A 26398-nucleotide genomic window follows, 5' to 3' on the forward strand; every position below is an offset into this window, starting at 1 on the left:
CCACACAGAAACCACCCCTGAGTCCTGCCCAGCCAATGGGCCAGACCCTGGTCCTGAATGGGGGCTGTGCCCTGGGCCCCCCACCATGGAGAGTGAAATCTGTGAGGCATTGGACCTGGATACCCCTAGACGAAGGACCCAGCACAGCAAGCACAAGACGGTGGCAGTGGCCAGTGCACAGCGGTCACCCCGGGCACTCTTTTGCCTCACACTGGCCAACCCCCTGCGGCGGTCCTGCATCAGCATCGTGGAGTGGAAGCATCCTGGAAGGCCAGGGGCAGGGATCCAGGGTGAGGGTCACCAGGGTACCAAGAGCTAAGGATCAGGTCAGAGCAGGAATGGAGGAAGGCAAGAAGTCAAGAATGACGTTAGAGGGAGAGTTGGGAAAGGTGAAGACCACTAGGGGGTCAAGAGCCATGGATTGAGCCATTCCAAGAGTTGGGGGTGGCTAAAGTTTTCCAGGACCTTGGTCAGGGCAGGGCATGGGAATGTCAAGGCAGGTCACCTTGGAGTCAAGGGTCAGTATTTGGGGAGAGGACTGCAGGGGTTGGGGGAGGAGTCTGATGCCATTTCCGCCTGGGTCCTTGACTGTGTCCACTTGAGGCCCTTCGATATCCTCATCCTGCTGACCATCTTTGCCAACTGCGTGGCCCTGGGGGTCTATATTCCCTTCCCTGAGGACGACTCCAACACCGCCAACCACAACCTGGTGAGACTTGCCGAGCCCCTGGCCGCGGGGAAACATCTCCCCAGTAGTGTCAACACTTCAAGCCTTCCAGCCAGGCCTTTCTGACACCTCTGACACCCCATCCTGACCCAGCCCCACCTCGGTTGCTGGCCAGCCCCGCTCCCTGTCCAACCCCGCCCCCAAAATAACTCCCTAATTTCCCTCCCTGCCCCCAGGAGCAGGTGGAATACGTATTCCTCGTGATTTTCACAGTGGAGACCATGCTCAAGATCGTGGCCTATGGGCTGGTGCTCCACCCCAGCGCCTACATCCGCAACGGCTGGAACCTACTGGACTTCATCATCGTGGTGGTCGGGTGCGCGTCGGCGGGGGAGCAAACCATCCTGGGGCGCCTTCCCATCCCCAGGCTCAGGGAGGCAGCCGCTTCCGACCGCCCGCATTGGGCCGATGGAATCAGGGATAGTAACACCTTTAAATCCATTTGCCCTTCCAGTTACAGGGCCCGGAGCTTTTCCAGGGAGACGGGAGATTTGGGGGAGGGTCGCAAGGCCTGACCCCCCACCAACTGGTCCAGTGCTTCCCCCCTTTCAGGCTGTTCAGTGTGCTGCTGGAGCAGGGCCCCGGACGGCTGGGGGACGCCCCGCATACCGGGGGGAAACCGGGCGGCTTTGATGTGAAAGCACTGCGGGCGTTTCGGGTGCTGCGACCACTGAGGCTGGTGTCCGGGGTCCCTAGTGAGTGACGTGTCGGGCGGGGGGAGGGAAGGGGAGACAGAGTAAGGGTGGGGCTGAGCTGACGCCATCTCTAACTCCGCCCGCCCCCCACCCTCGCCGTAGGCCTGCACATTGTGCTCAATTCCATCATGAAGGCGCTGGTGCCGCTGCTACACATCGCACTGCTGGTGCTCTTTGTCATCATCATTTATGCCATCATCGGACTCGAGCTATTCCTCGGACGCATGCACAAGACGTGCTACTTCCTGGGATCGGGTCAGCCAGCCCACCCTTCCCGGGACAGGCCACTCCCCTTCCACGGGTTCCTGGTCCCCACCCTGTTTTCAAAGAAATCCACCCGAATTCACAAGACTCCGCCCCCATGCGTAGGCTCCACCCACGGGATACCCAAGCCCCACCTATTCCATAGCCAAGACTCCACCCTCAGGCCCAGATTACACCCCACCCCCACCGGCTAGTAGCTCCGCCCCTAACACAAGATTCCATCCCCAGGCCATATACCCAAGCCCTTCAAACTTAACCCGACCCAGACCTTGCCCCCTTACTCTCTGGCCCAACCCTCTTTTCAAAGGACTCCCCCAGAGTCACAGGGCTCCACCCCCAGACTCTTGTTTCACCGTCATTTACAAGACTCCGCCCAAGATCCACAGGCCCAGCCCCCAGACCCCGGTGGGTGGGAACCAGAGCTTCCCATTGGTTCAGAATCCTGGCCTGGCAGAGTTCCAGGTTTTCCCTGGAGGCGGGGCCAGGGCTGCCCTTGACTTAGAAAGCTAGGATCCTGATTGGAATTCCCCAGGTGGGCGGGACTCCAGGGTGGCGCGGCAGCCAGCGACCATGGCTCCAGGGGGCCCCCAGCTCCAGTCTCCCCGCAGACGTGGAGGCGGAGGAGGACCCGTCGCCCTGTGCGTCTTCGGGCTCGGGTCGTGTGTGCACGCTGAACCAGACCGAATGCCGTGGGCGCTGGGCCGGGCCTAACGGAGGCATCACCAACTTCGACAACTTCTTCTTCGCCATGCTGACGGTCTTCCAGTGCGTCACCATGGAAGGCTGGACCGACGTGCTCTACTGGGTGAGGTCGACGGCGAGCACATGGGCGAGGAGTGTCCAGCCCCAGCGGTAGTGTCTGCATACCCTGAGGGATGCATGCCCCCCTTTCTCCCCAGATGCAGGATGCTATGGGGTATGAGCTGCCCTGGGTGTACTTCGTCAGCCTCGTCATCTTTGGGTCCTTCTTCGTCCTCAACCTTGTGCTGGGCGTCCTGAGTGGGTGAGGGGCCCAGACCTACCCCACACACACTCCCCACCCCAGGTGCACGCACGGGCGTGCACACACACACACGGCCCCTACGCTTTTTTTGTGCCTGGCAAACTCTTAGGCATCCTTCAAAACCCACCTGAAATACTCCTTCGTTCAACCAACATTTCTTGAGCATCAACTGTGTGTAAGGCACTGTTATAGGAAAGGAACAAGAGAGAAAAATCCCTGCCTTTGTGAAGAATATGTTCTAGAAGGAAGAGACAGACAATAGCAATATACACAATAAGTATATGTATAGGCAAATATATATATATGCACACACATATATATAGTGTTCTAGGAATACATGCTATGGAAAAAAAGAAAAGATAAAGATCAGGAATGGCTAGCAACTCTTGCCATTAGAAATAGAGAGGTCAGGGCCCACCTCATTAAGAGGGTGGTATTTGAATAAAAACCTGAAGGAGACGGGGAAGTGAGCCATGTAGGTATCCGAGGGAAGAGCATTCCAGGCAAAGAGAGCAGCCAGTGCAAAAGCTCTTGTGGGTGAAAGTGGCTGGCATTTTCAAAGAACAGCAAGGAGGCCGGTATTGCTAGAGTGATGAAGGCCCCGGGGGGCTAGGGCAGTTCCGCCACCTAGCCCTCTGTCCTGCCCCCTCAGGGAGTTCTCCAAGGAGAGGGAGAAGGCAAAGGCACGAGGGGACTTCCAGAAGCTGCGGGAGAAGCAGCAGTTGGAAGAGGACCTGCGGGGCTACCTGGACTGGATCACACAGGCTGAGGAGCTGGACATCGAGGACCCCTCGGCAGCCGGCAACTCTGGTTCTGTGGCCGAAGAGGGCCGGGCCGGCCACCATAGGCCACCCCAATCGAGCCTATTCCCAGTTCCACACATGCCTCAGATATGGACTTCCCTCTTGAGACCCAATTCTAACCTGTAACACTCTAGGCCCCACCCCCAGTTATGGTCTAGGACAAAGAAACCAGACCCAGCTTCCAAATAATCACTCCCCACCCCCAGACATGGCCCTAAGTGCCCCCAGGCCGAGTTCCCTAACTGTCTCTTCTGTCCCTGCAGGGCCACCGCTAGCCGACCTGACCCACAGGAGGCGCGGATGTCTGCATTGGTTCAGTCACTCCACACACTCCAGCAGCAGCCATGGTGGGGGTCCAGCCAGGCCTGGGTGGGGTGGGGAGTAGGCAGAGGAGAAGCCAAAGGCGGCACCCTGTGGGGGGGCTATCTTCAGGTCCTGATCTCTATCCCCACCCTGCCCACAGCCAGCCTCCCAGCCAGTGACACCGGTTCGATGATGGACACCCCAGGGGATGAGGACGAGGAGGAGGGGGCTCTGGCCAGCTGTACCCGCTGCCTGTGAGGGTCCCCAGCCCTTGACGCCTGACCCCAGCCCAGAACCCAGTCCCTACTTCCACCTCTAACCTTGACCTCAGCCCCTGACCTCCGGTCCCAGCCCCTGACTTGCCCTCAGCCCCTTATGACCCCCACCTCCGATCCCCTTCTTTTCCAGAAGCAAGATTATGAAAACAAGGGTCTGGTGAGTTGGGAAAGCTGTGTGACTCCTTTACCCCATGACCTCCAAGCTCTTCATGACTGCCAGTCTCCCTGTCTGAGCCCCGCCACCCAGGGTGGGCTTAGGTAGGTGATTTCAGCTAGTGGTCGCCTCATTCCACCCCCCAGCCGCCGCCTCCACCGAGCCAACCGGGGCCTGCGAGCGCGCTGCCGGCGGGCTGTGAAGTCCAACGCCTGCTACTGGGCTGTGCTGCTGCTGGTCTTCCTCAATGCACTGACCATTGCCTCCGAGCACCACGGACAGCCCACGTGGCTCACCCAGACCCAGGGTGTGACCCCCAGCCTTCCAGTCCTCTCCCCACCCTCAATTCTCTCTGTTTCAGGCTCTCCAGACACTGTCTTCCCACCAAGATAAATGCAGACAGCCTCATCCTGTCCCATCCCACTTATGTAGGGCCCACTGTGTGCATCAAGCTTGGCTCTCAGCATTTTATTCAATTGATCTTCACCCGAACCTTATGTGAATTAAGTACTAAGGCACAGAAGGGTTGACTAATCCCAGCTAGTGATGGCAGAGCCAGAATTTGAACCCAGGAAGCCTGGCTCCAGGATCCAGGCTCTTAACACCACACTGTCTGGACAAGTTAACCCCTCTGTGCCTCAATTTCCCCATCTACAAAATGAACATATTAATAGTATCCACTTCATGGGGTGGTTGGTTGGATTTAATGAGTTAAAGTAGCAAATGCTTAGAACATAGGTCCTTTGGAAGTGTTATATTATTATTATTATTATTATTATTATTACCATTATTATTATTCCTTATAACCTCAACCCAACTTGAATACTGAGCACACTTCTAACCCCAACCTTCAAACCAACCCCAGTTCCAACTAAACCCCAGATCCTAGATCCACTCTTGAATTGGAGTCTTCCTAGACTCAAAAACGGCCTCCATCCCAACTCTGTCCCGGCTCCAGGCCCGTCAAAACCTCACCTGCTCTGACCTACAAATTTACCCCAGTCCCTAGTCCTAGCCCTACCCTAGCTCGAACCTGGCCCAATGCCAACTCCCCCAGATCATCCCATGGCCCCTACCTCCCCTCCCATGTCACCATAGAGACTGGCAAGCCCAGTCATCCCTACCTGTCTCCCCAACAGAGTATGCCAACAGAGTGTTGCTCTGTCTGTTCACGGTGGAGATGCTTCTCAAGCTGTATGGTCTGGGACCCTCTGCCTATGTCTCCTCCTTCTTCAACCGCTTTGACTGCTTTGTGGTTTGCGGGGGCATCCTGGAGACCACCCTGGTGGAGGTGGGAGCCATGCAGCCCCTGGGCATCTCGGTGCTCCGATGTGTGCGCCTCCTCAGAATCTTTAAGGTCACCAGGTATGTGTGTGGGGTGGGAACAGCAAACACAGCCCCAACTGTCCCCACCCCAGCTCCAATGATAACTTCATCTGCATCACCATTCACTTAGCAAACATGCATCAAGTACTTACTGTTTGCCAGGCAACCTTCCAGGCCCAAGGGAAATGCTAAGAGCAAAAGTAGACACAAATTCCTGCCTTTGTGGAGATTACAGTCCTTTGGGGAGGTTGTCTACTCCATTTCCACCCCCTTTCTCAACCTCAACCCCAGCTGTAACATTATCCCCAACCTCACTGCCAAACTCCACTTCATTCCCATCGCCAACCCTCACCCCTAACACCATCTCAAATCCCAACCTCCAACCACAATATCATCTACAAGCCCATTTACAACTCTAATACACAAGCCCAAGCCCAACCCCATCTCCAACCTCATCCATAACCCCAGCCATAACCCTATCTCCATCCCCATTGCTAACCACCAACTATAACTCCGTCCTCAATTCCCAACCACAACTCCCACATCCCTAACCCCTAACCATCACCTATCTCCAACCACAACCCTATTCTTTATCCATAATCCCATATAAAATCCCAACCACCAAACACAGCCCTTTACACAATGCATCCTCAGCCCTATCTCCAATGCTACCCCCAACCACAACCCCATCCTCATCTGCATCCCCAGCCTTATCCCCAACTCTCAAACACAACCTTATCCCCAACCCTGAATACTCCTGAACCCCTAACCTAAGCTTAACCCTAACCCCAACCACAGTCCAAGTCCCAACCTGATACCCAATTCTAGCTTCACAAACTTCCAACTAAACACCCATCCTAACTTTATCTCCTATTACACCCAATGCCAACCCTAACCAAACTCTACTTTCCTATCACTTCTTACTCTATGCCTACTCCAACTCCAAAATCACTTTCAAACCTCACACCAAACCCGACATTAACCCACCCCACCCCAATGCATCCGAAGCTGGAGCCCCTGCCCTGGCTCCTGGCTCACCAGAGGCCATGCCATCAACTCTGACCCCTTCTATCTCTGCAGACACTGGGCATCTCTGAGCAACCTAGTGGCATCCCTGCTCAATTCAATGAAATCCATCGCATCACTGCTGCTTCTCCTCTTCCTCTTTATCATCATCTTCTCTCTGCTTGGCATGCAGCTGTTTGGGGGCAAGTTCAACTTTGACCAGACCCACACCAAGCGAAGCACCTTTGATACCTTCCCCCAAGCCCTCCTCACCGTCTTTCAGGTGGAGCCTAGAGACCCTGGGATGAATGGATTGGGGGAATCCTGCGGTGAGGGGAGCTTCACAGTGACCTCTCACCCCCAGATCCTGACAGGCGAAGACTGGAACGTGGTCATGTATGATGGTATCATGGCCTACGGTGGCCCCTTCTTCCCAGGGATGCTGATCTGCATTTATTTCATCATCCTCTTCATCTGTGGCAACTGTATCCTCATAGCCTTGGGGGGCTAGATAGTGGCGGGGTGGAGGTAGATAGGGGGACCTGGGGGCCCACAGGCAGGCTGCCTCTTCATCCTTTGCATCCTGAGCTCATCCCAGACATCCTGTTGAATGTGTTTCTTGCCATTGCTGTGGACAATCTAGCCAGCGGAGATGCAGGCACTGCCAAGGACAAGAGCAGGTAAGGTCTGGCTCTCCCCCAAGATAGTGGCTCCCTGAGAGCCTCAACCAGGAACTTACACATGCACATCCCATACCACCAGAAATGCCTACAGCCACACTGATAATCCCATCTCCAGAGACAACCTGTCATTCATCATTCATTCAACATGTATTTTCTGAGTGCCTCCTTTGTGCCAGCACTGTTCTGGATGTCTGGTAGGGATCAAGGCAGACACAGTCCTTGCCTTTGGGGAGCTGACATTCTGGTTGGGGAAGGCAAAGAAAACAGAAACAAATGAATATATGATATAATTAAAAATCTGTTAAGTAGTGAAGAAAGGAAAGCAAAATTAAAGGGTAGAGAGAAACAAAGATTCCTGTTTGGGCCAGGGCAGTTAAGGAAAGCCTCCAAGAGGAGGTGACTTTTTTTAACTTTTAATTTTGAAATAATCTCAGACTTACTGGAGAGTTGCAAAAATAATACAAAACTCATACAGAGAACAGATACCCAGATCCACCAATTTTTAACATTTTGCCATATTTGCCATATCATTCTATATCTATCTATCTATCTGCCTACCTACCTACCTATCCATCCATCCATCCATCCATCCATCTACCAATCCATCTATTTTTCTATCCATCTATCTATCTGCCTGTCTATTTTCTAAACTTTTCAGAGTAGGTCGTATACATCATGCACCTTAAATACTTGATACTGCCATGTACATTTCCTAAGAACAAGGATATTCACTTATGTAACCACCTTAATTACAGTTACCAAGTTTAAGCAATCTAGTATTGATATAAAACTTACCGTCTATATTCCTATTTTTCATATGTCCCAATAATGCCACTATGGGCCTTTTCTCCTTCCTTCATAGATCCCATCCAGGACCGTGTATTGCTTTTAATTGCCATTATCTCTTTAGTCGCTCTTTTTGTGTGCGAAGGAACATATATACAACTTAAACTTGCCTGTCCAAACCACTCCCAAGCATACCCTTCAGTGGGATTAATCACATTCACAATTTTGCACTATCTTCACCACCATCCATTACCAGCACTTTCCCATCACTCCAAGCAGAAACTCCATACCCACTAAACATTAAAACCCCACCCCCCACTATCTCCATAACCTGAACTTTACCTTCTGTCTCTGTGAGTTTGCATATTCTAGCTATTTCATGTAAGTGGAATTATACAATATCTGTCCCTTTGTGTTTGACTTATTTCACTCTACACGATGTCTTCGAGGTTCATCCATGTTGTCGCGTGTATCAGGACTTCATTCCTTTTTAAGGCCAAATAATATTCCATTGTATGAATATACCACATTTTGTTTATCCATTCATTTGCTGATGTACATTTGGATTGTTTACACCTTTTGGCTATTGAAAAGAAATGTTCCTATGATCATTGGTGTACATATACCTGTCCGAGTCCCTGCTTTCATTTCTTTTGTGTATATACTTAGAGGTGGAATTACCAGGTCATATGGTAGTTCTATGTTTAACTCTTTGAGGAACCACCAACCGTTTTCCACAGTGGATGCAGCATTTTACATTCACAAGAATGTAGTAAGGTTCCTATTTCTCCACATCCTCGCCAGCACTCATTTCCCATTTTTAAAATAATAGCTATTCTAGTGCATGTGAAGTGGTATCTCATTGTGGTTTTGATTTGCAGTTCCCTAATGGCTAATGGTGTTGAGCATCTTTTCCTGTGCTTATTGGCCATTTGTGTGTCTTCTTTGGAGAAACATCTATTCAAGTCCTTTGCCCATTTTTAATTGGGTTGTTTCTCTTTGTTGTTGAGTTGTAGGAGTTCTTTACATATTTTGTATATTAAACCCTTATCAGATATATGGTTTCCAAATATTATCTCCCATTCTGTACGTTGTCTTTTCACTTTCTTGACAATGTCCTTTGATGCACAAAAGGGTTTGAGTTTTGATGAAGTCCAATTTATCTATGTTTCCTTTCATTGCTTGTGCTTTTGTAAAGTCTAAGAATCCATTGCCTAACACAAGGCCCCAAAGACATGCCCCTATGTTTTCTTCTAAGAGTTTTATCATTTCGGCTCTTATATTTAGGAGGAGGTGATATTTGAACAGAGAACTGAGTGAAGTAAGGGAGTAGACATGCAAATATCTGGGGAAGAGTGTTCAAGGCAAGGGCACAGCAAGTGCAAGGGCCCTGAGGTCATAGTGTTCTTAGCACATTCCAAAAACACCAAGTAGATCAGTAAGGCTAGAGCAGAGTGAGCAGAGTAAGCAGGGAGGAGAGTGGTAAGAGGTGAGCTCAAAGGGCTGGGGGGGAGGGATTAAGGAGGCCAGATCAAAGGCCTTGTAGGTTACAGTGAGGACTTGGGTTTCTGCTCTGAGTGAGGGGGGAGCCTCGGGAGAGCTATGAGCAGAGGAGGGACAGGATCTGACTTAGAATTTAACAGGATCCCTCTACCTGCTCTGAGAAGAATAGACTGTGGGGGGCAAGGGCAGATGTAGGGAGGTCCTATGGGGCCAAAGGAAGTTCTGTTCTGACTGCAGTGAGCCTCTTAGCCTTGCCCATATGCTGCAATCCTCAGCAATTCCCCTATCTCCTTGCACAGGGAGAAGAGCACTGAGGGGAACCTCCCACAAGAGAATGGGGTATTGGTGAGTTAGAAGCCTGGGTACTGTCTACCCCTCCCACTACTACCAATACCTGTCTGTCTGTGCTCATCTCCAGCCCCCATCTTCTGCCTATGCATTCCCCCGTTATTGCATCCTTCCCATACCTCCCCTGTGTCCATCCCCTGGTGTCCCCCCCACTATTGAGGACCCCCATTTCCTTGTCCCCAGGTGCCTGGTGGGGAGAATGAGGAAGAGGAGGGTGCAAGGAGTGAAGAAGCAGGCAAGTGGACCAGGCCAGGCAGAGGAGGTGTGGGACCTTGGGGACAGAACCCAGGCAGAGCTCCTGACCCCTGAGACCCTCTCCTCTGGGGAACAGCCTTTTCCAAGATCATTCTGAAAATAATGAGCTTGGCACATGTCCAGCAAAATTGGGGGTGTTGAGGTGAAAGAAGACAAACCGACCTTTTGTTTTACTGTAGACATTCTCAGAGCCTTTATTGCAAAATAATGCACATGTGACTGTGAGGATGGTGATGTTCTTTCAACACACATTTGCTGAACTCCTCCTGTGTACCAGGCACTGTCCTAACTGCTGGCGACAGAGCAGTAAACAAGACACGATGCAAATTCCTGTCCTGATGAGCTGACATTCTAGCAGGGTGGGGTGGGGGGTGGGGAATGGGGAGAAGTTACTGGGTGACAATCCCTGTTTTGGGTGCTTCACATAAATTTTCTCAATTAATTCTCTCTTTTTACCTTCATCTTGGGGCCAGGCATGGAGGAGGAGGGTGAAGATGATGAAGAGGAAGGGGGTATGGGGCATGTGGAACTCCTGCAGGAAGTTGTACCCAAGGAGAAGGTGGTACCTATCCCTGAGGGCAGCGCCTTCTTCTGCCTTAGGCAAACCAACCCGTGAGTGCTGAGGGTGGGCAGGGGCCAGGGCAAGATGGGGGGCCATCGGGCAGCCAAGGCAAAGGTCTTCCCAGATCACACCAGCCACAGAGGGGTGAGGTGCGGGGCCTGTGGCATCCCTCCGGCTCTCCTAATGAACTGCAGAGTCCTGGGTTCTGATTGCGACCTGTTCCCTGTGTCCCCAGGCTGAGGAAGGCCTGCCACTCCCTCATCCACCATCATGTCTTCACCAATCTCATCCTGGTGTTCATCATCCTCAGCAGTGTGTCCCTGGCCGCTGAAGACCCCATCCGAGCTCACTCCTTCCGCAACCACGTGAGCCTGTGCCTGGGGGCTGAGGGGAGCACTCCCAGGGGCTTCCTACTGGAAGAGGAAGCTGTGCTCAGAGAGGTTAAGCAATCCAAGGGCACCCATGCAGCTGGGTAGGGGCAGAGGAGCCCAAATTTGAGCTCTATTCTTTTGGCTTGTGGAGAAGCCTTTGAGGATGGTGAAAGAGAGGGAGAGAGAGTGACGGGGGGAAGGAGGAAAGGTGGGAGGGAAGGACAGCAAAACTTGTGTAGAGAGGGGCACACACACTTAGGATCCCCCTCAGCCATGACTCCATGGATCTGCCTCTTTCCTACTCCCCCAGATTCTGGGATACTTTGACTATGCCTTCACCTCCATTTTCACTGTGGAGATTCTATTAAAGGTGACTAATGAGCCCCCAATCATGCTCCCTTTGGCCCCAACCTGCTACCCTCCTCCCCCCTCCACAGCCCACCTCCCCATGGCCCTAACTTGCCTCTGATCCTGCTTCCTACCCACCCCGCACTGCCCCTCCTCTCCTGTCCCCATCCCCACATCATCCCACCACCCCCAGCTCTGGGGTCTAGCCTGATGTCCTCCTGACCCCAGATGATGGCGTTTGGGGCTTTCCTGCACCGTGGCTCCTTCTGCCGGAGCTGGTTCAATCTATTGGATCTGCTGGTGGTCAGCGTATCCCTCATCTCCTTCGGCATCCAGTGAGTGCCCCCACCCCTACGTCAACCCATTCCTCCTGGAGCTGAGACCAGACCCGGACTGGGGCCTGAGGACTGTCCCCTCCCCAGCTCCAGCGCCATCTCAGTAGTGAAGATCCTGCGAGTCCTCCGAGTATTGCGGCCCCTCCGAGCCATCAACAGGGCCAAGGGACTCAAGGTAACCCTCATCCCACCCAAACCCACGGGGCCCAGGCCCGGCCTGGCCCCTGGGGCCACAATCACTGGTTGGACTGACCATTTGCACTGATGCACAACCAAGCAACTCTGACCCAACATCTAACCACACTTCCCTAGTCAGATTGGCCATGTGGCCTGGCCCACATTCCTAACAAGTGGCCATATGTTCCTTACAAGTGGCCACATATCCCCAGCCCAAGTTCCCCAAGCCCAATCCATGACCGGAGTCCCCCCGCCCCCGCCTCCATGGGCGCCGTGGCTGGTGGTATCCGTTAGCCATATGCATGGGTGCCTGCAGCACGTGGTGCAGTGTGTGTTCGTGGCCATCCGGACCATCGGGAACATCATGATTGTCACCACACTCCTACAATTCATGTTTGCCTGCATCGGTGTGCAGCTCTTCAAGGTGGGAGGGGTGAGACAGTGGAGGGAGTCCCGGGCAGGGGTCAAGGTTGGGGGGGTGAAGGGTGAACCTGCTTGACAAATGTCCTTCCCTACAGGGAAAATTCTACAGTTGCACTGATGAGGCCAAACACATGCCCCAAGAATGCAAGTGAGTCCCCAAGATCCTGCCCTCCACAGAGCCCAGGACCCTTCCTTAAAACCACAGAAACCCCCAGATCTCACCAAGGCCCCTGAGACCCCTAGAACTCCCCCCAAGAACTGCAGAGGCCCCCAGATTTCATCAAGACCTCACAGAACTCCCCAAGGCCCCAAAATATACCCCCAGAATTCTCAGATCTCAACAAGGCCCCAGAGATATCCCTAGAATGCCACCAAGAATTTCAGAAGCCCCCAGATCTCATTCACCAAGGCCCTCAGAGTCCCCCCAATACCTGCCCCAAACCCCTGTCCACATTCCCCTGAGTTCCCGCCCTTCCTTTCCAGACCCCCCTAGCCATCCCTAACAACATATGAGACTCACCTCCGAGAGTCCCAGGCTTTTGCTTTGAGACTCCTGAAAAGGCTAGTAGTTAAGAGCATGAGCTTTGAAGCCAGGCATTCCTGGTTCAACTCCCATAGCCACCACTAAGTAAGGCAGTACATTTCTTAACCTTGTTGTGTCCCATTTTCCTCAGCTGCAAAGAGAGGATAAAAAGAGTCCCTTTCTCACAGGGTTGTGAGGAGTAGATGAATTACTACATGTAAAGTGCCTGGCATATAGTTAGTGCTGAGAAATGTTGGCTATTATTAGGATTACTATTCCCTGGGTGGCAATGATGATGATGATGATAGCTAACACGTGTGGTTCTCAGTTGAGCAATTCTCATTTATTAACTTATTTAATCTGCAACAAGCCATGGAATAGGTACTATTATTAGATGGGGAAAACTGAAGCCCAAGTCACCCAGCCAGTAAATGCAGGAGCAGGATTTGAACCCAGGCTGTCTAGCTCTACTGCTAAGCCCTGTTGCCGCCATGCTGGAGACCCCAGTCCCTTTTCCACAGCTTCCTACCCCTCTTCACCCACCAACCCTATCTGCAACATCCACAGGGGCTCCTTCCTGGTCTACCCTGATGGAGACGTGTCACGGCCCCTGGTCCGGGAGCGGCTCTGGGTCAACAGCGATTTCAACTTTGATAATGTCCTTTCAGCCATGATGGCCCTGTTCACTGTCTCCACCTTCGAAGGCTGGCCTGCGTGAGGGACAGGACCCCAGGGCGTCAAAAGGATGGGCAGGGGACTGGGCAGGAGTCTGTGGGGGACTAGGTTGGGATCTCCTGGGAATGGGGGAGAGTGTCTCCTGAGGATGTGATGAAGGTCTCAAGATTAGATAGGAGTTTCTAGGGACTAGTGGGCATATGAGAAGACTGGATGGGGGTCCCCCAGAAGATAGCTGAGGGTGCTCTAAGGACTTGAGTGGGTGGTCTTCAGGAATTGAGCAGTGATCTCTGAGGGATTTAGATGGACAGCTAGAGGACTGGGTGGGATTTAGTGGAACTGGGTGGAGGTGTAAGGGAACTGGGGGGTGGTATCTCTGAGAAGATGAAGCAGGGGTTTCCAGAGGGCTATGTAGGACTTTGGGATACTAGTTGAAGATCTCTGGAGAGATGGAGCGAGGGATTCAGGTTGATGGGGTCCGGATTTGGAGATCTTTAGGGGCTTGTGGGGATTCTGGGGGAGTTGCATAGGGCTCTCCAGGTGAATGGATAGGGGAATTTGGAGATCTATGGGAACTTAGGGGATTTGGGGGTCTTTGAGGGCATGGAGGGGGTCTCTTGGTGTATGTTTGGGGATCCCAGGTGTTTAGATCATGGGGATTTAGGGGTTTTTAGGGCATCAGGAAGGAGATTATGGGGTGACTGTGATGAATGGTTTGGGCATTGGTCTGAGGAGGCTGGGATATTCCCTTCCCTTTCCCCACCTTTATCTCCTTATGGTTCCCATAGGCTGCTATACAAGGCGATCGATGCACATGCAGAGGACAAGGGTCCCATCTATAATTACCATGTGGAGATTTCCATGTTCTTCATTGTCTATATCATCATCATCGCATTCTTCATGATGAACATCTTTGTGGGTTTCGTCATCATCACCTTCCGTGCCCAAGGCGAGCAAGAGTACCAAAACTGTGAGCTAGACAAGAACCAGGTAACCCCCGACTCCTGAATCCCCACCCATGGCCACCAATCCCCTCCCCCTTGCCTCAGGATCTCGCTGCTCACCCATGCCCTCACCTGTGTGCAGCGCCAATGTGTGGAATATGCACTCAAGGCCCAGCCACTCCGCCGATACATCCCCAAGAACCCACATCAATATCGTGTGTGGGCCACTGTGAACTCTGCAGCCTTCGAATACCTCATGTTCCTGCTCATCCTGCTCAACACGGTTGCCCTAGCTATGCAGGTTCAAGCTCCCCATCCTACCCCCACAAGATATCTGGACCTGTTTATCCCTCACGATCCCTTGAGAATCATTAGAAATGCTTTAAGCTGCAAGTAAAACTCCAAACTGACAGCAGTTTATGTGATAAAGACATTTGCTACATTTCTTCAAATCTAATGCCAATATTTGGAAGTTGCATCCTGATTTCAGAGCTGTTAGAATGTGAAAAAAAAAAAAAAAAACATGGCCAATAACAATTGTAGGTTGCCATTGATTGTAAAATGCATCCCAATTGTAGAGATTCTAAAATGTGAAAAGATGTGCATTATGGAGCCAATGAAATATGAGTAACCTCACATAACAAGAACTGTAGAGATAGGCTCTTTGCCTACCCCACAGGGCTCTCCTCCCTTGTTTGAGCCTTTTCTTGAAAAGCAAAATATTTTTCACAGAAGCCAGCAGCGGACTTATAATTATGTCTCATTAGCCAGACCTGGCCTGGCCTAGCTGCAATGAAATCCTGGAAATCAAGAACTGGGCTTTCCAGCATCCATAATGGGTGGCAGATAGTGTGAGGGGTTCAACCAAAAAAACAGTGCTGCCACATCCCAGGCTCACCATGGTCCAGGCTAGTGAAGATGTGGTAGATATTGGGGGGGGGGGGGTTGTCTCTGCCTCAGGCTCTGCCCCCACACCTGATTTTCTCCCCCAGCATTATGAACAGACTGCTCCCTTCAACTACGCCATGGACATCCTCAACATGGTCTTCACTGGCCTCTTCACTGTTGAGATGGTGCTCAAAATCGTCGCCTTCAAACCCAAGGTGCCCCCCCAGCCCTAGGCACCCCCACCCCCTGCAGTAGGTGGATTTCTTGGGGGTGAGCTCATTGCAGAACTCTCAGGGAGCAGCCATGAGGGAGTCATGAGAGTAGGAAGTGAAAGGGATCCAGATGCAGGCCCAGTGTGTTGTCCAAGAGGGGTCTTGCCTCCCCAGTGCCCCCCTGACCACCACTGCACCCCCTCTTGGCTTGCTAGCTCTGAGAAGACAGTGAACTGCTTTCCTCCTGTTTATAGCATTACTTCACTGATGCCTGGAACACGTTTGATGCTCTTATTGTGGTGGGCAGCATGGTGGACATTGCCGTCACTGAAGTCAATGTGAGGACTAGTCTCTCCAATAACCCACTCTTCCCCCACCTCTACCCTAGGATTCTCTTTCACATGGGGTGGTGGCTCCCACTGACATCCACCTCACTCTTGGCAGTGCTCCTCCTTCTAGCTCCATCTCTTCTGAGTCCCTGTTGGTATCCACCTAAGCCCACCACTACCATCTCCATCATTCCATTTTGCAACCCCTCCACTGGCTCCACCATTTCCTAAAATGCCTCTCCTGTTATTTCTTTTATCTCCTCCATTGCCTCTACATCCCTCTCCACTGGCTCCATTATCTCCACTGACTCCTGCTTTGGCTCCATCATCTCTTCCGACTCCTTCATTGGCTTCATTTCCACCACAAACTGGATCATCTCCCATGCTGAGTCTTTCACTCCTTTGTCATCACCATTGACTGCACTGTTGGCTCCATCATCTACTCCGTTGGGTACTACATGGTTCTATCACCTCGACTGATGACAATGCTGGTTTCACATCCTGACCCCAATATCTCTCCTCCATTATCTCCTTTACCCTCTCCTCTCCCTATCACCTCCATTACCAACTTTTCCCACAATCATCTTGATCCATTACCACGTAATTCCCCCTGTCATCCCTGGCATAATAACCTCACCAACTTTATCACTCCTTGTATCTGCTCCATCACTTCTTATCTTGTTCATTTGGAACTGTGTTCCCACTATCTCCTCTATCACTTCTATCTTGGCCATCTCTCTCTCCAGAATGGTGGCCATCTTGGTGAGGTAACCTCCCACCCAGCAACAGGAACTCTGCCTCTTTTCCCACCCATTGACCCACCCTCCATCCCTCTTTCCCTAGCTGTCCTTAAAAGTGTTCCCTGAATACCCTGGGTCTGGAGTTCTCAGAGATTTGGGGACTGGGAGGGCAAGGCACAAGAAGGAGAGATGGTTAGGGCAAATGTGAACTGAGCATACCCACCACACTTCAAATACCAGAGTTCTGAGGACAGCGCCCGCATTTCTATCACCTTCTTTCGCCTATTCCGAGTCATGAGACTGGTCAAGCTTCTCAGTAAGGGTGAGGGGATCCGTACATTGCTCTGGACATTCATCAAGTCTTTCCAGGTAAACTCCCACCCCATCCCTTTGGTTATCTCCTCACCCCTATCTCACATCTCTCATTCAGCCCCTTTACCACCCCGAGAACTGCATCTCCCAGCATACCATACCCATCTCCCATTCACCATTCCCATTTTGCTCTCTCTTCTGGGCTCCCAATTCCCAAAATGGCTCTGATCTCACTAGCCCTACTCTATTCTATTTAATACTATGCCCATGGGTATATCACATGCCCCAGATTGGGAGATGCTGGTAGTCCTGGGCACTTGGAGGATAGACCACATCTTCCAAAAGGCCCAAGCCCTGGGAGGCAGTGCATTCTCGGGCTTATACTGCCTGGATCTGAGCATCTATCCTCCCACTTTGCCCCCATAGGCCTTGCCCTATGTGGCTCTTCTCATCGCTATGATATTCTTCATCTATGCAGTAATTGGCATGCAGGTGAGTGGGGACCCTGGAGAGCATTCCTCAAGCACCCCTCTGCTGTGGGATGGTATAGGAATAGCCCTAAAGTGGAGATGGTAGGTGAAAGACAGGCAAGCTGGATGACCCTGGGTCAGTCAACACATCCATGAAATGGGATCAGCAGTGCCTGCTTGTCAGGGTTGTGGGAGCCTGTAGGGATTAGGTGTTAAATGGGTGGGAATATGTGGGGGCATGGGTTCATCTCTCCGACACAGCCCCTGTGTACCCACAGATGTTCGGCAAGGTGGCTCTTCAGGATGGCACACAGATCAACCGAAACAACAACTTCCAAACCTTTCCACAGGCTGTACTGCTTCTGTTCAGGTGACATCCACCCCCTCCCCTGCCACCTTGGTCCCCAGCATCCCCCTGGGTGCCCACACATCCTATCCAGGCCCCAGAGTGCCTGAGCTATGGAAATTGCATGGCAGCCTGGGGTATTGCCCGAGACCTTTTCTGGCTGTGATCTGAGGGGTCTTTTAGCATATCCTAGCCTCAGTTCTCCCTTTCCTGGCTGTAAGATGCAGCCTTATCTTAGGCCTCAGTGCCCCATTGGTAAAATTCAAACATTACTGTCATCAACGTGGCCACATCAGCTGTTAAAATATTGAAATGCTAGATGTGCCAGATGTATCCCCTGGTGAGAAGTGGATGATTTCCTTGCTTCCCCCCCCCAGCCCCCAACAACCCCACTTGCCATGACTGCATAACCTCCCCTCCAGGACACCACCCCTGTGTGACCCTCAGGTGTGCCACTGGTGAGGCATGGCAGGAGATAATGCTCGCCAGCCTTCCCAGGAATCGGTGTGACCCTGAGTCTGACTTTGGCCCCGGTGAGGAGTTTACCTGTGGGAGCAATTTTGCCATTGCCTATTTTATCAGCTTCTTCATGCTCTGTGCCTTCCTGGTGAGGATCATTTCCCGACAACTACCACCACTGCCATGGGGGCTGGCTCTGAGGGGTCCTGGGGATGTCCAAATGAGGCAGGGAGCTCAGATCTTCAGGGTGGGTGGGAGGGCTGGGCCTGATGACAAGGTCAACCCAGAGACTCAAACCCAGTGATCCAGTATAAGCTCAACCCAGTCTCCCACCAACCTCCCAAGACTCTGCTCCTAATCCCCTTTGCTAACTGGCCCACAGATTATAAATCTCTTTGTGGCTGTAATCATGGACAACTTTGATTATCTAACCAGAGATTGGTCCATCCTGGGCCCTCATCACCTGGATGAATTCAAGAGGATCTGGTCTGAATATGATCCTGGGGCCAAGTATGCCCTCTAATCCCTGACCTGGGATCCTAGGGAGGGGGGCAATACACTGCCCCACACATTCCCCCAGCCCCCGAACCTCTGACCTTTGCTCCCCATTACCCAACCAATGGATTCTCCAAGGTTTCCACTGTCCCTGTACTCTGCCCTCCCCAACTGCCCTCTGGGTCTTCCCCAGCAGGATCTGGGCTGAGGGACCGGGGGAGGTCGTGATGAGCTGGTTGGGCTTTGAAAAAGCGCTAGAGGGATTATCACCAATCCAGGGGTGCACCCCCTACTCCCTCCCCATCTGCCCCAGGGGCCGCATCAAGCACCTGGATGTGGTTGCCTTGCTGAGACGCATCCAGCCCCCACTGGGATTTGGAAAGCTGTGCCCACACCGTGTGGCCTGCAAGGTCTGTGCACCTGCCCATCCCTCAGGCCACCCAAGAGAGCTGCCTGCCACATGGCAGGGTGGGCAGGAACCCTGCCTTGGGTGGGGAGAGGGTGTTTTATAGCACACAAATGTCTCTGCCCCTGAGCTCTCATTGCCTACGTATCCAGCATTTGCCCAGAATGGGTCCCATGTCCCTGGTGTCTGCAGAGACTTGTGGCAATGAACATGCCCCTCAACTCGGATGGGACGGTGACATTCAACGCCACACTCTTTGCCCTGGTTCGGACATCGCTGAAGATAAAGACAGAAGGTGTGAGGTGGTGGGGCAGGAATGGAGGTTCCTGGGGATGGTGTGGGGAGCAAATTCATTGAGCACTGGGCCCACCCATCACTCTGAACCTCAAAAAGGATGACTTTGACCTCTCCAGGCCTGTTCTCCCACCTGCCCTCTGGGGGAATGGTGTGTGATTGACGTAGAAGCTTGTGAAGCCCCCCTCCAACAGTGAAGGGGCAGCTGTGAAGGGTTCTTCCTCTTGCTTAATGCCCCACATGCTCCCCCAATGCAGGGAACCTGGAGCAAGCCAACCAGGAGCTGCGGATTGTCATTAAAAAAATCTGGAAGCGGATGAAGCAGAAGCTGCTAGATGAGGTCATCCCTCCTCCCCATGGTGAGATAGCCCCACCCCAATTCCTTGGCCTGCCCCCGTGAATGTCAGATGACTGCTTACCACAACAAAGCCAGCACTAGATAGGGGCAGGGAGGGGGGTTAGTCCATGCTGGTGGGTAGGGGACCCTTGTGTAACCTTACCTCCTCTCCCTCATCCCCAGAGGAAGAGGTCACCGTGGGCAAATTCTACGCCACATTTCTGATCCAGGACTATTTCCGCAAATTCCGGCGGAGGAAAGAAAAGGGGCTACTAGGGACTGAGGCGCCCCCAAGCACCTCCTCTGCCCTTCAGGTCTTCAAGGCAGGGCCTGGCATGGGTGGGGGGATTTGGAAACACTGCGTATGGGCTTACCTCCCTCTATCTCATGCAACCCATGTCACAGATGAGGAAACTGAGGCTCCAGGACTCACAGGGGTGGCCTAGGGGTTCCTTCCCTCTCCCTACAATCCTGAATGGAAAGCAGGCTCATGGAGGGGGAATTTAGACCCTGAACTGGCCTGCTTCCCTATCTTGCCACCCCCACAGGCTGGTCTGAGGAGCTTACAAAACTTGGGTCCTGAGATTCGGCAGGCCCTCACCCATGACACAGATGAAGAGAAGGAGGAAGAGGTGCAGGAGGGAGAGGAGGAGGAAGAGAAGGACCCAGAAATGTACAAAGTGAGGGCAGCAAGTTCTCACTTCCCCAGGAACTCTTGACTGTAAAATACCCCCTTGGGCCCTTGAGTGACTTTGACATTGCCCTTAGGGAAGAGTCCCCCAAGAAGCCCCCTGTGCAATAGAAAAATATTCATTTGGTACCTACCATCTGCTGTTGGAGGACAAGACCCAGATTCTGCCCTGGGGTAGCTCATGGACCAGTGAGGAGGGAGGGACACTTTATGACCAAGGGACTTAGATATAACATAGATACAACACTCAGTCCTGTTGACCTACCACAGGCCCCTATGGACTCCCAGCCCCCATCTCACCAGAGCTCCATGGTTTCTGTGTCTCCGGCTGTTGGGGACAGACTCCCAGACTCGCTCTCCCATGCACCCAGTGATGACTCCAAGCAGTCCAGTGTGCCCCAGGCTGGATCCCACACCCATAGGTATTGTCAAGGGTATGGAGGGAGTTTGTGGGGGGTGAGGCGGGGACTAGACACTGTGTTGGGGTCATCCAGGGGGCACAGGAGGAGGGCCTAGAAGGCCTGGGAGGGGGGAGTTTGGAAAGGATGGAGGGGATCCGAGGGCTCACGTGGGAATAGAAGGGAATAAGAGATTCATATGAGAAAGGCAACATGGTTTAATGCAAAAAGCACATGATGTGGAACTAACAGGATTTTAAGTTCAAATCCTGGCTCTGCCATTTGCTAAGTGACCTTGGGCTACTCAATTTCTATGACCTTCAGTTTCCTCAACTGGAAAAGGGAGATGCTAAAACTTACCTCACAGGGATAATGAAAGGATGAGATGAAGTACTGCAGGTCAAGTGCTAAGCTTTTATGGCCTGCTCCTCCTCCCCCGCCTCCCCTCTACCTTCCCAGTTCTTGAGCTGGCAAGCTGTCTCTTCAACTGGCTAATTTTGATTGCTTTAAAACTTGGGGTTCTTCTGAGACAAAACATCTATTAAAAACCAAACAGGTATCTAGGAATGAAAACTGAGATCATGCAAAACAGCGACATAGAGCAGCACGGCTTAGTGGTTGTCAAAGCTTGGGTTGTGGAGGGGACAGATTCCCTGGGTTTGAATGTTGGCTCTGCCTTTTATCAACTGCTTGATGTAGGCAAGTCATGTAATCTCTGTGGGCTTCAGTTTCTCCAGCAGTAGAACAAGCCTAATCATAGTCCCCACCACCCACGGCTGTTGCAAAGATTTTATGAATAATACATTTGAAAGACTTGTCATAGAGCCTGGCATCTACTAAGAGCTCAATAAATGTTAATGGTTATTATTTTTATTAACATAATTATTGGAAAACAATCCCATCATATACGTAAAGACCATCAAAAATATTTCTACTCTCCAAATCCCTCACTCAGCTACTGGGAATTTACTCTAAGAAAATAAAAAAGATTTTTATGCACAATTATTTAATGGCAATATTATTTATAATTTTTAAAAGGGGTAAAAGATATCTAAGAATAAGTGAATGTTAAACTGTATCACAATCACATAGCTCTTACAATGACATGATACATTTTTAACAAAATAGGGAAAGAAACTTTTGTTATAATGTTAAGTGAAAAAAGAAAAACAGGCTACAAAGTTATATTTATCCAATAATCTCAACTATTCATTCAGATAAGCACTTAAATAAAAAGATTGGAAAGTGAAAAAAAAAAAAGTCCAGTGTTTCTCTAGGGGATGGGGCATGGGACAAGAGGGACCCAGGGGCCCAGGGACAAATATTTGGGGGGGGGGGTGGAATCTGGTCTGCCTAATGTGCCTCACTTTCTCCAGGAGAAGCTCGGAGGTTTGCATTTTCACCATCCCAGAAGAAGGAAGTTCTCAGCCCGAGGGAACCAAAGGACATGACAAGCAGGAAGAGGAAGAGGATGTTCCTAACCCACCCTCAGGCCAAGACATGTAGCCGGAGTCCATGAGCCACGGGTGGGAGGGCAGGATTGATGGGCCCATCTCCCATGCCCAGACTGAAGCTCACCCGCAGCCCTCCCTCCCACACAGGCTCTCCTACCTAGACGAACAAGCCAGGACCCCCCCGCGCCTGGCCCTTTTGCCGCCTCATAGATCCCAGAGATACGTGAATGGGCACCACGCCCCACGCCGCCGTCTGCTGCCCCCCACGCCTGCAGGTGAGGGCAAGGGTGGGTCCTAGGAGCTCCCCAAAGGCCAGCAGAGCAGGCCACTGGGAAGGCCTTGACATCTCTCTTTGCCCCCGGTGCCTCACCCACCCCCAAGGTCGGAAGTCCTCCTTTATCATCCAGTGTCTGAGACGCCAGGGCAGCTGTGAGGATTTACCCATCCCGGGCACCTATCACCGTGGGCGAAACTCAGGGCCCAGGAGGGTGCAGGTGAGGTGGGGGGAGGGGGTGCTGGGGTCTGGAGGGGTGGGGGCAGCCTGGGCTGAATTTATTTATCAAATACACTATTTGCCAGGCCTTCCTTAAGAACTGGACAGGTATGAATCCTCGTAATGCTCACTCTAGCTGTGAAGCGGCTACTATTGTTAACTCTCAGTTTACAGATGAGTGGCAGAGCTGAGATTTGAACCCAGGCGTTCTATGTGCTTCTATAACCTCAAGTCTGATTTACACCCTTTCCGTGTGATTCCGATTGTGAGGTCAGGGGTAGGCGCAGGGGTGAGCACTAGACCCTCACACCCCACCCATCAATCACTGCCCTCTGGTGTTTTATTTTGGCCCAGGGTTCCTGGGCAACTCCTCCTCAGTGGCGTCGGCTCCTGTACGCCCCACTGTTTTTGGTGGAAGAGGGTGCAGCGGGGGAGGGGCACCTCAGCAAATCCAGGGGTCCGCTGCGCACCTTCACCCGCCTGCACATGCCTGGAACCCACTCAGACCCCAGCCGTGGCAAGAGGGGCAGCGCTGACAGCCTGGTGGAGGCTGTGAGTCCAGAGGGGACGTGGGTCAGAAGGATGGGGGAGAAGGGGAGGGGGTGGGGGCTTGGGGAGGAGGGAAAAGGGGGTCTCCAGTTTCTGTGTTGGGCACTTTGGTAGCCTGTTGCTCTGAGACCTCTGCTCAGCCGGATGTGTGCACCTCTATCCCCACTGATTTCCCTGCATGCCCTGAGGGGTGCACCAGTTATCCACATTGACCCCTCTGTACACACTGCTTCGATTCCATGTGGTCCCCTCTGTCAATATTGATCCCATTTGTGCCCCCCAGGTGCTCATCTCTGAGGGGCTGGGCCTCTTTGCCCAAGACCCGCACTTCGTGGCCCTGACCAAGCAGGAAATAGCAGATGCGTGCCGCCTGACGCTGGACGAGATGGACAGTGCTGCCAGTGACCTGCTGGCACAAGGAGCCAGCTCGCTCTGTAGCGACGAGGAGTCCATCCTCTCCCGATTTGATGAGGAGGACCTGGGAGATGAGATGGCCTGTGTCCACGCCCTCTGAATGCTGGCTCTTCCTCCACTGCTGCTCAATAAACCTCCTGCCCTCCTCTCCCCAGAGGAAGACAGGCTTGGACCACCCCTGTTTTTAGTGTCTTTTGCACTGAGAGCTTGGGGTTGTGCAGCAGCCCCTATCCATCCATGCATCCATCCATGCATCCATCCATCCATCCATCCATCCCCCGTTCCAACCCTGAGCCACTGCCCACACACAGGGTATTTCCAGAAACCAGGACAGCCAGGCCTGATTATTCAGCGTCAGGGAAGCGGGGAGGAGGAGGGGGAAGAGACAGAGGCCAAAAAAAGCTGGAGACAGAGCGGAGGTGGTGGTGGCAGTGGGGACTGGACAGAGTTAGAGGAAAGGGGAGAAAGAGGATATAGAGGGGACTTGGAGGAGGGGGGTGGGAATCAGAGATTCCACAGGGGTCAGTCAGGTCAGACTGGGAAAGGACAGATGCATGGGAAGGAAAGGATAAGGAAACCCAGAAGAGAGTCCTGCCAGTGGAAAGGCCTGGAGGTTGAATTTGACCTGCCTGTGATGTGTCTTGGCCAGAGAGTTTCTCTGGCAAGCACCAGGAATTTCAGGGAGGCTGAATTGGGATCACCCTGTATCCCAACTCCCACGTTCTGCCTGAGAAAGAGTAGAAATCCTAAACCCGTTGGTAGAAGCAAAGGGCTGGGAGCCCAGCACAAAGGCAGATACGCAGGGCCCACCTGGCTTTCCTGAGACCACCTAAAAGTAGCCCACTCTCCTCCCACATAGATCCCAGATTTCTGCTTCCTGTCCTGCCTTTGGTCACTGCCCAATCTTTGGAGTCTCATTCATCCTGTGAAGATTTATCAGGCACTTACTGTATGTTTGACACTGTGCTGGGTTTCCCTCGGAACAAACTGAGCTGACTTAGAGATGTGACAGGGTTTGTCCAAAGTGGTAGTCTGCTCCACACCAAAAAAATTGGAGGCAACATTGGGAGTGGCACAGGATGGGACCCCACTGAGGAGGGTTGGCCCTAGGTTATCCTTCCAGCTATCAGAGCAAGGGCTTCTCATTTGCATGATTTGGGTCAATAGAGCCAGGTCTGAAATTTGGGGGGGGGGAGCCAGAATTGGAGGCTAAAACACAGAATAGAGCTTTATACTAGACCTTGAGATATGAGTTGGAATTTTGGCCCTGCTGTCCATAACAAGAACAAAGGCTTGAAGTGGTTGAGTTGGTGTATAGTGGGAACAGCAAGTCATAGGCAGGGCATAGAGAGTGAAAGGTGGAATGTTGAAGGATGAAGTGGGAGAGGTCACCTGGGTCCAGATCATGCAGAGCCTTGAAATCCAGGCCCCAAGTTGTGGGATTTTTCCCGAAAGCAAGTGGGGAGCCATGGGAGGGATTTGAGCAGAGTAGTGACATAGTTAACTTTGCATTTTAAATAGACGCCCTGACGGCTGTGCTGAAAACAGAAGGGAGGGGGAAGAGATGGAAGATGCTAAAATTGGCAGAAACGATGGTGGCCTTAGCTAAGGGAGGTGGCAGAGGAAATGGTGAGAAGTGAGTGGATCCCAGAGATGTGTAGGAGGTAAAATGAACCATTTGTGGGGCCTGGTGCTAAGTGCATCACAATGATTATCTTGTTTAGTCAGTACAACAACCATATAGGTTCCATTATTAAACTATCTTGTATGCCCAAGGTCATACAGGACTAAATATTAGAAATGGGCTCCAAATTCAAGCAGTTGAGTGTCAAAATCCATGCTCTTAACCCGCTCGTATACTGCTTGCCCCAGTAAGGCAACAGCTCGGAAGTGTTGGAAGTGTCTATTAGATATTTGTATGAATTTGTGTGTGTGTGTGTGTGTGTGTTTTAAATAGGTATACATTCAGAGGGTTCAAAATTCAAAAGGTACAAAGATATAAAGTGAAAAGTTCCCCTTCCCTCTGGAGGCAACCAGTGTTATCAGATATCTTTCATATATGTACAAGATGCTGCTGTGGTAAGTCAGCATGGTGGTTAAGACTAACAGGCGCTGGAGCTAGGCTTCCTGGGTTTGAATCCTGGCTCCACCACCTACCAGATGTGTGACCTTAGGCATAGTTCTTCATCTCTCTGCACCTCAGTTTTTTCAGCTGTAAAATGAAGTTAGTCGTAGTACCTGCCTCATAGGGTTGCTGTGAGGACTGAGTAATCTATCTGAAGTTCTCAGAACAGTGCTTGATACAAAACAGCTACAATTTAAGTGTTAGCTCTTGTCTCTATAATTATGATACAATTCCCTCCCTTCTCTTTGTACACAAATTCCACCCCATTTGGCATCTTGCATTTTTGTACATAACTAAATATCATGGCTATCATTCCTTATCTTGATATTATGGTTAATGACAGCTGCATAGTACCCCCATTTTATGGCTCTTATCAGCATTTACTTAAACAGGCCTGCACTGAGGAGTACTTAGGGAGTGTCTCTCTTTCATATTACAGAGCTGCAGTGTATCATTGAATATATTCATCTTTTAGCACATATATGAGTCTACCTA

General features: G+C 51.8%; 1 protein-coding gene across 1 annotated transcript; it reads left to right on the plus strand.

Moving 5' to 3' along the window:
- The first annotated feature begins 903 nt into the window (after nucleotides 1-903).
- On the plus strand, nucleotides 904-23945 carry LOC119522815 (voltage-dependent L-type calcium channel subunit alpha-1F). Its single transcript, XM_037821473.1, has 44 exons — nucleotides 904-1043; nucleotides 1280-1422; nucleotides 1525-1677; nucleotides 2295-2491; nucleotides 2586-2689; nucleotides 3342-3499; nucleotides 3756-3839; nucleotides 3956-4049; nucleotides 4204-4230; nucleotides 4374-4534; nucleotides 5367-5592; nucleotides 6634-6841; nucleotides 6923-7043; nucleotides 7157-7238; nucleotides 9830-9875; nucleotides 10062-10131; nucleotides 10607-10745; nucleotides 10931-11060; nucleotides 11377-11436; nucleotides 11643-11749; nucleotides 11837-11924; nucleotides 12243-12350; nucleotides 12445-12497; nucleotides 13440-13586; nucleotides 14336-14537; nucleotides 14634-14792; nucleotides 15484-15594; nucleotides 15846-15929; nucleotides 16901-17029; nucleotides 17399-17464; nucleotides 17721-17812; nucleotides 18236-18395; nucleotides 18630-18757; nucleotides 19056-19152; nucleotides 19341-19443; nucleotides 19700-19801; nucleotides 19963-20093; nucleotides 20328-20459; nucleotides 20741-20892; nucleotides 22245-22370; nucleotides 22470-22597; nucleotides 22704-22816; nucleotides 23170-23367; nucleotides 23648-23945. The coding sequence occupies exons 1-44, from the start codon at nucleotides 949-951 to the stop codon at nucleotides 23876-23878; spliced, it is 5445 nt and encodes a 1814-aa protein (XP_037677401.1). The 5' UTR covers nucleotides 904-948; the 3' UTR covers nucleotides 23879-23945.
- Nucleotides 23946-26398: the final 2453 nt, after the last annotated feature.

The sequence above is a fragment of the Choloepus didactylus genome, chromosome X, assembly GCF_015220235.1.
Source record: "Choloepus didactylus isolate mChoDid1 chromosome X, mChoDid1.pri, whole genome shotgun sequence".
Taxonomy (NCBI): Eukaryota; Metazoa; Chordata; class Mammalia; order Pilosa; family Megalonychidae; genus Choloepus; species Choloepus didactylus.

Coding starts and splice junctions, on each gene's coding strand:
- LOC119522815 (XM_037821473.1), top strand. CDS start 949: ATGCTCAAGATCGTGGCCTATGGGCTGGTGCTCCACCCCAGCGCCTAC. Junction 14,538..14,633: donor GTGAGCTAGACAAGAACCAG/GTAACCCCCGAC, acceptor ACCTGTGTGCAG/CGCCAATGTGTGGAATATGC. Junction 15,595..15,845: donor TCGTCGCCTTCAAACCCAAG/GTGCCCCCCCAG, acceptor TCCTGTTTATAG/CATTACTTCACTGATGCCTG.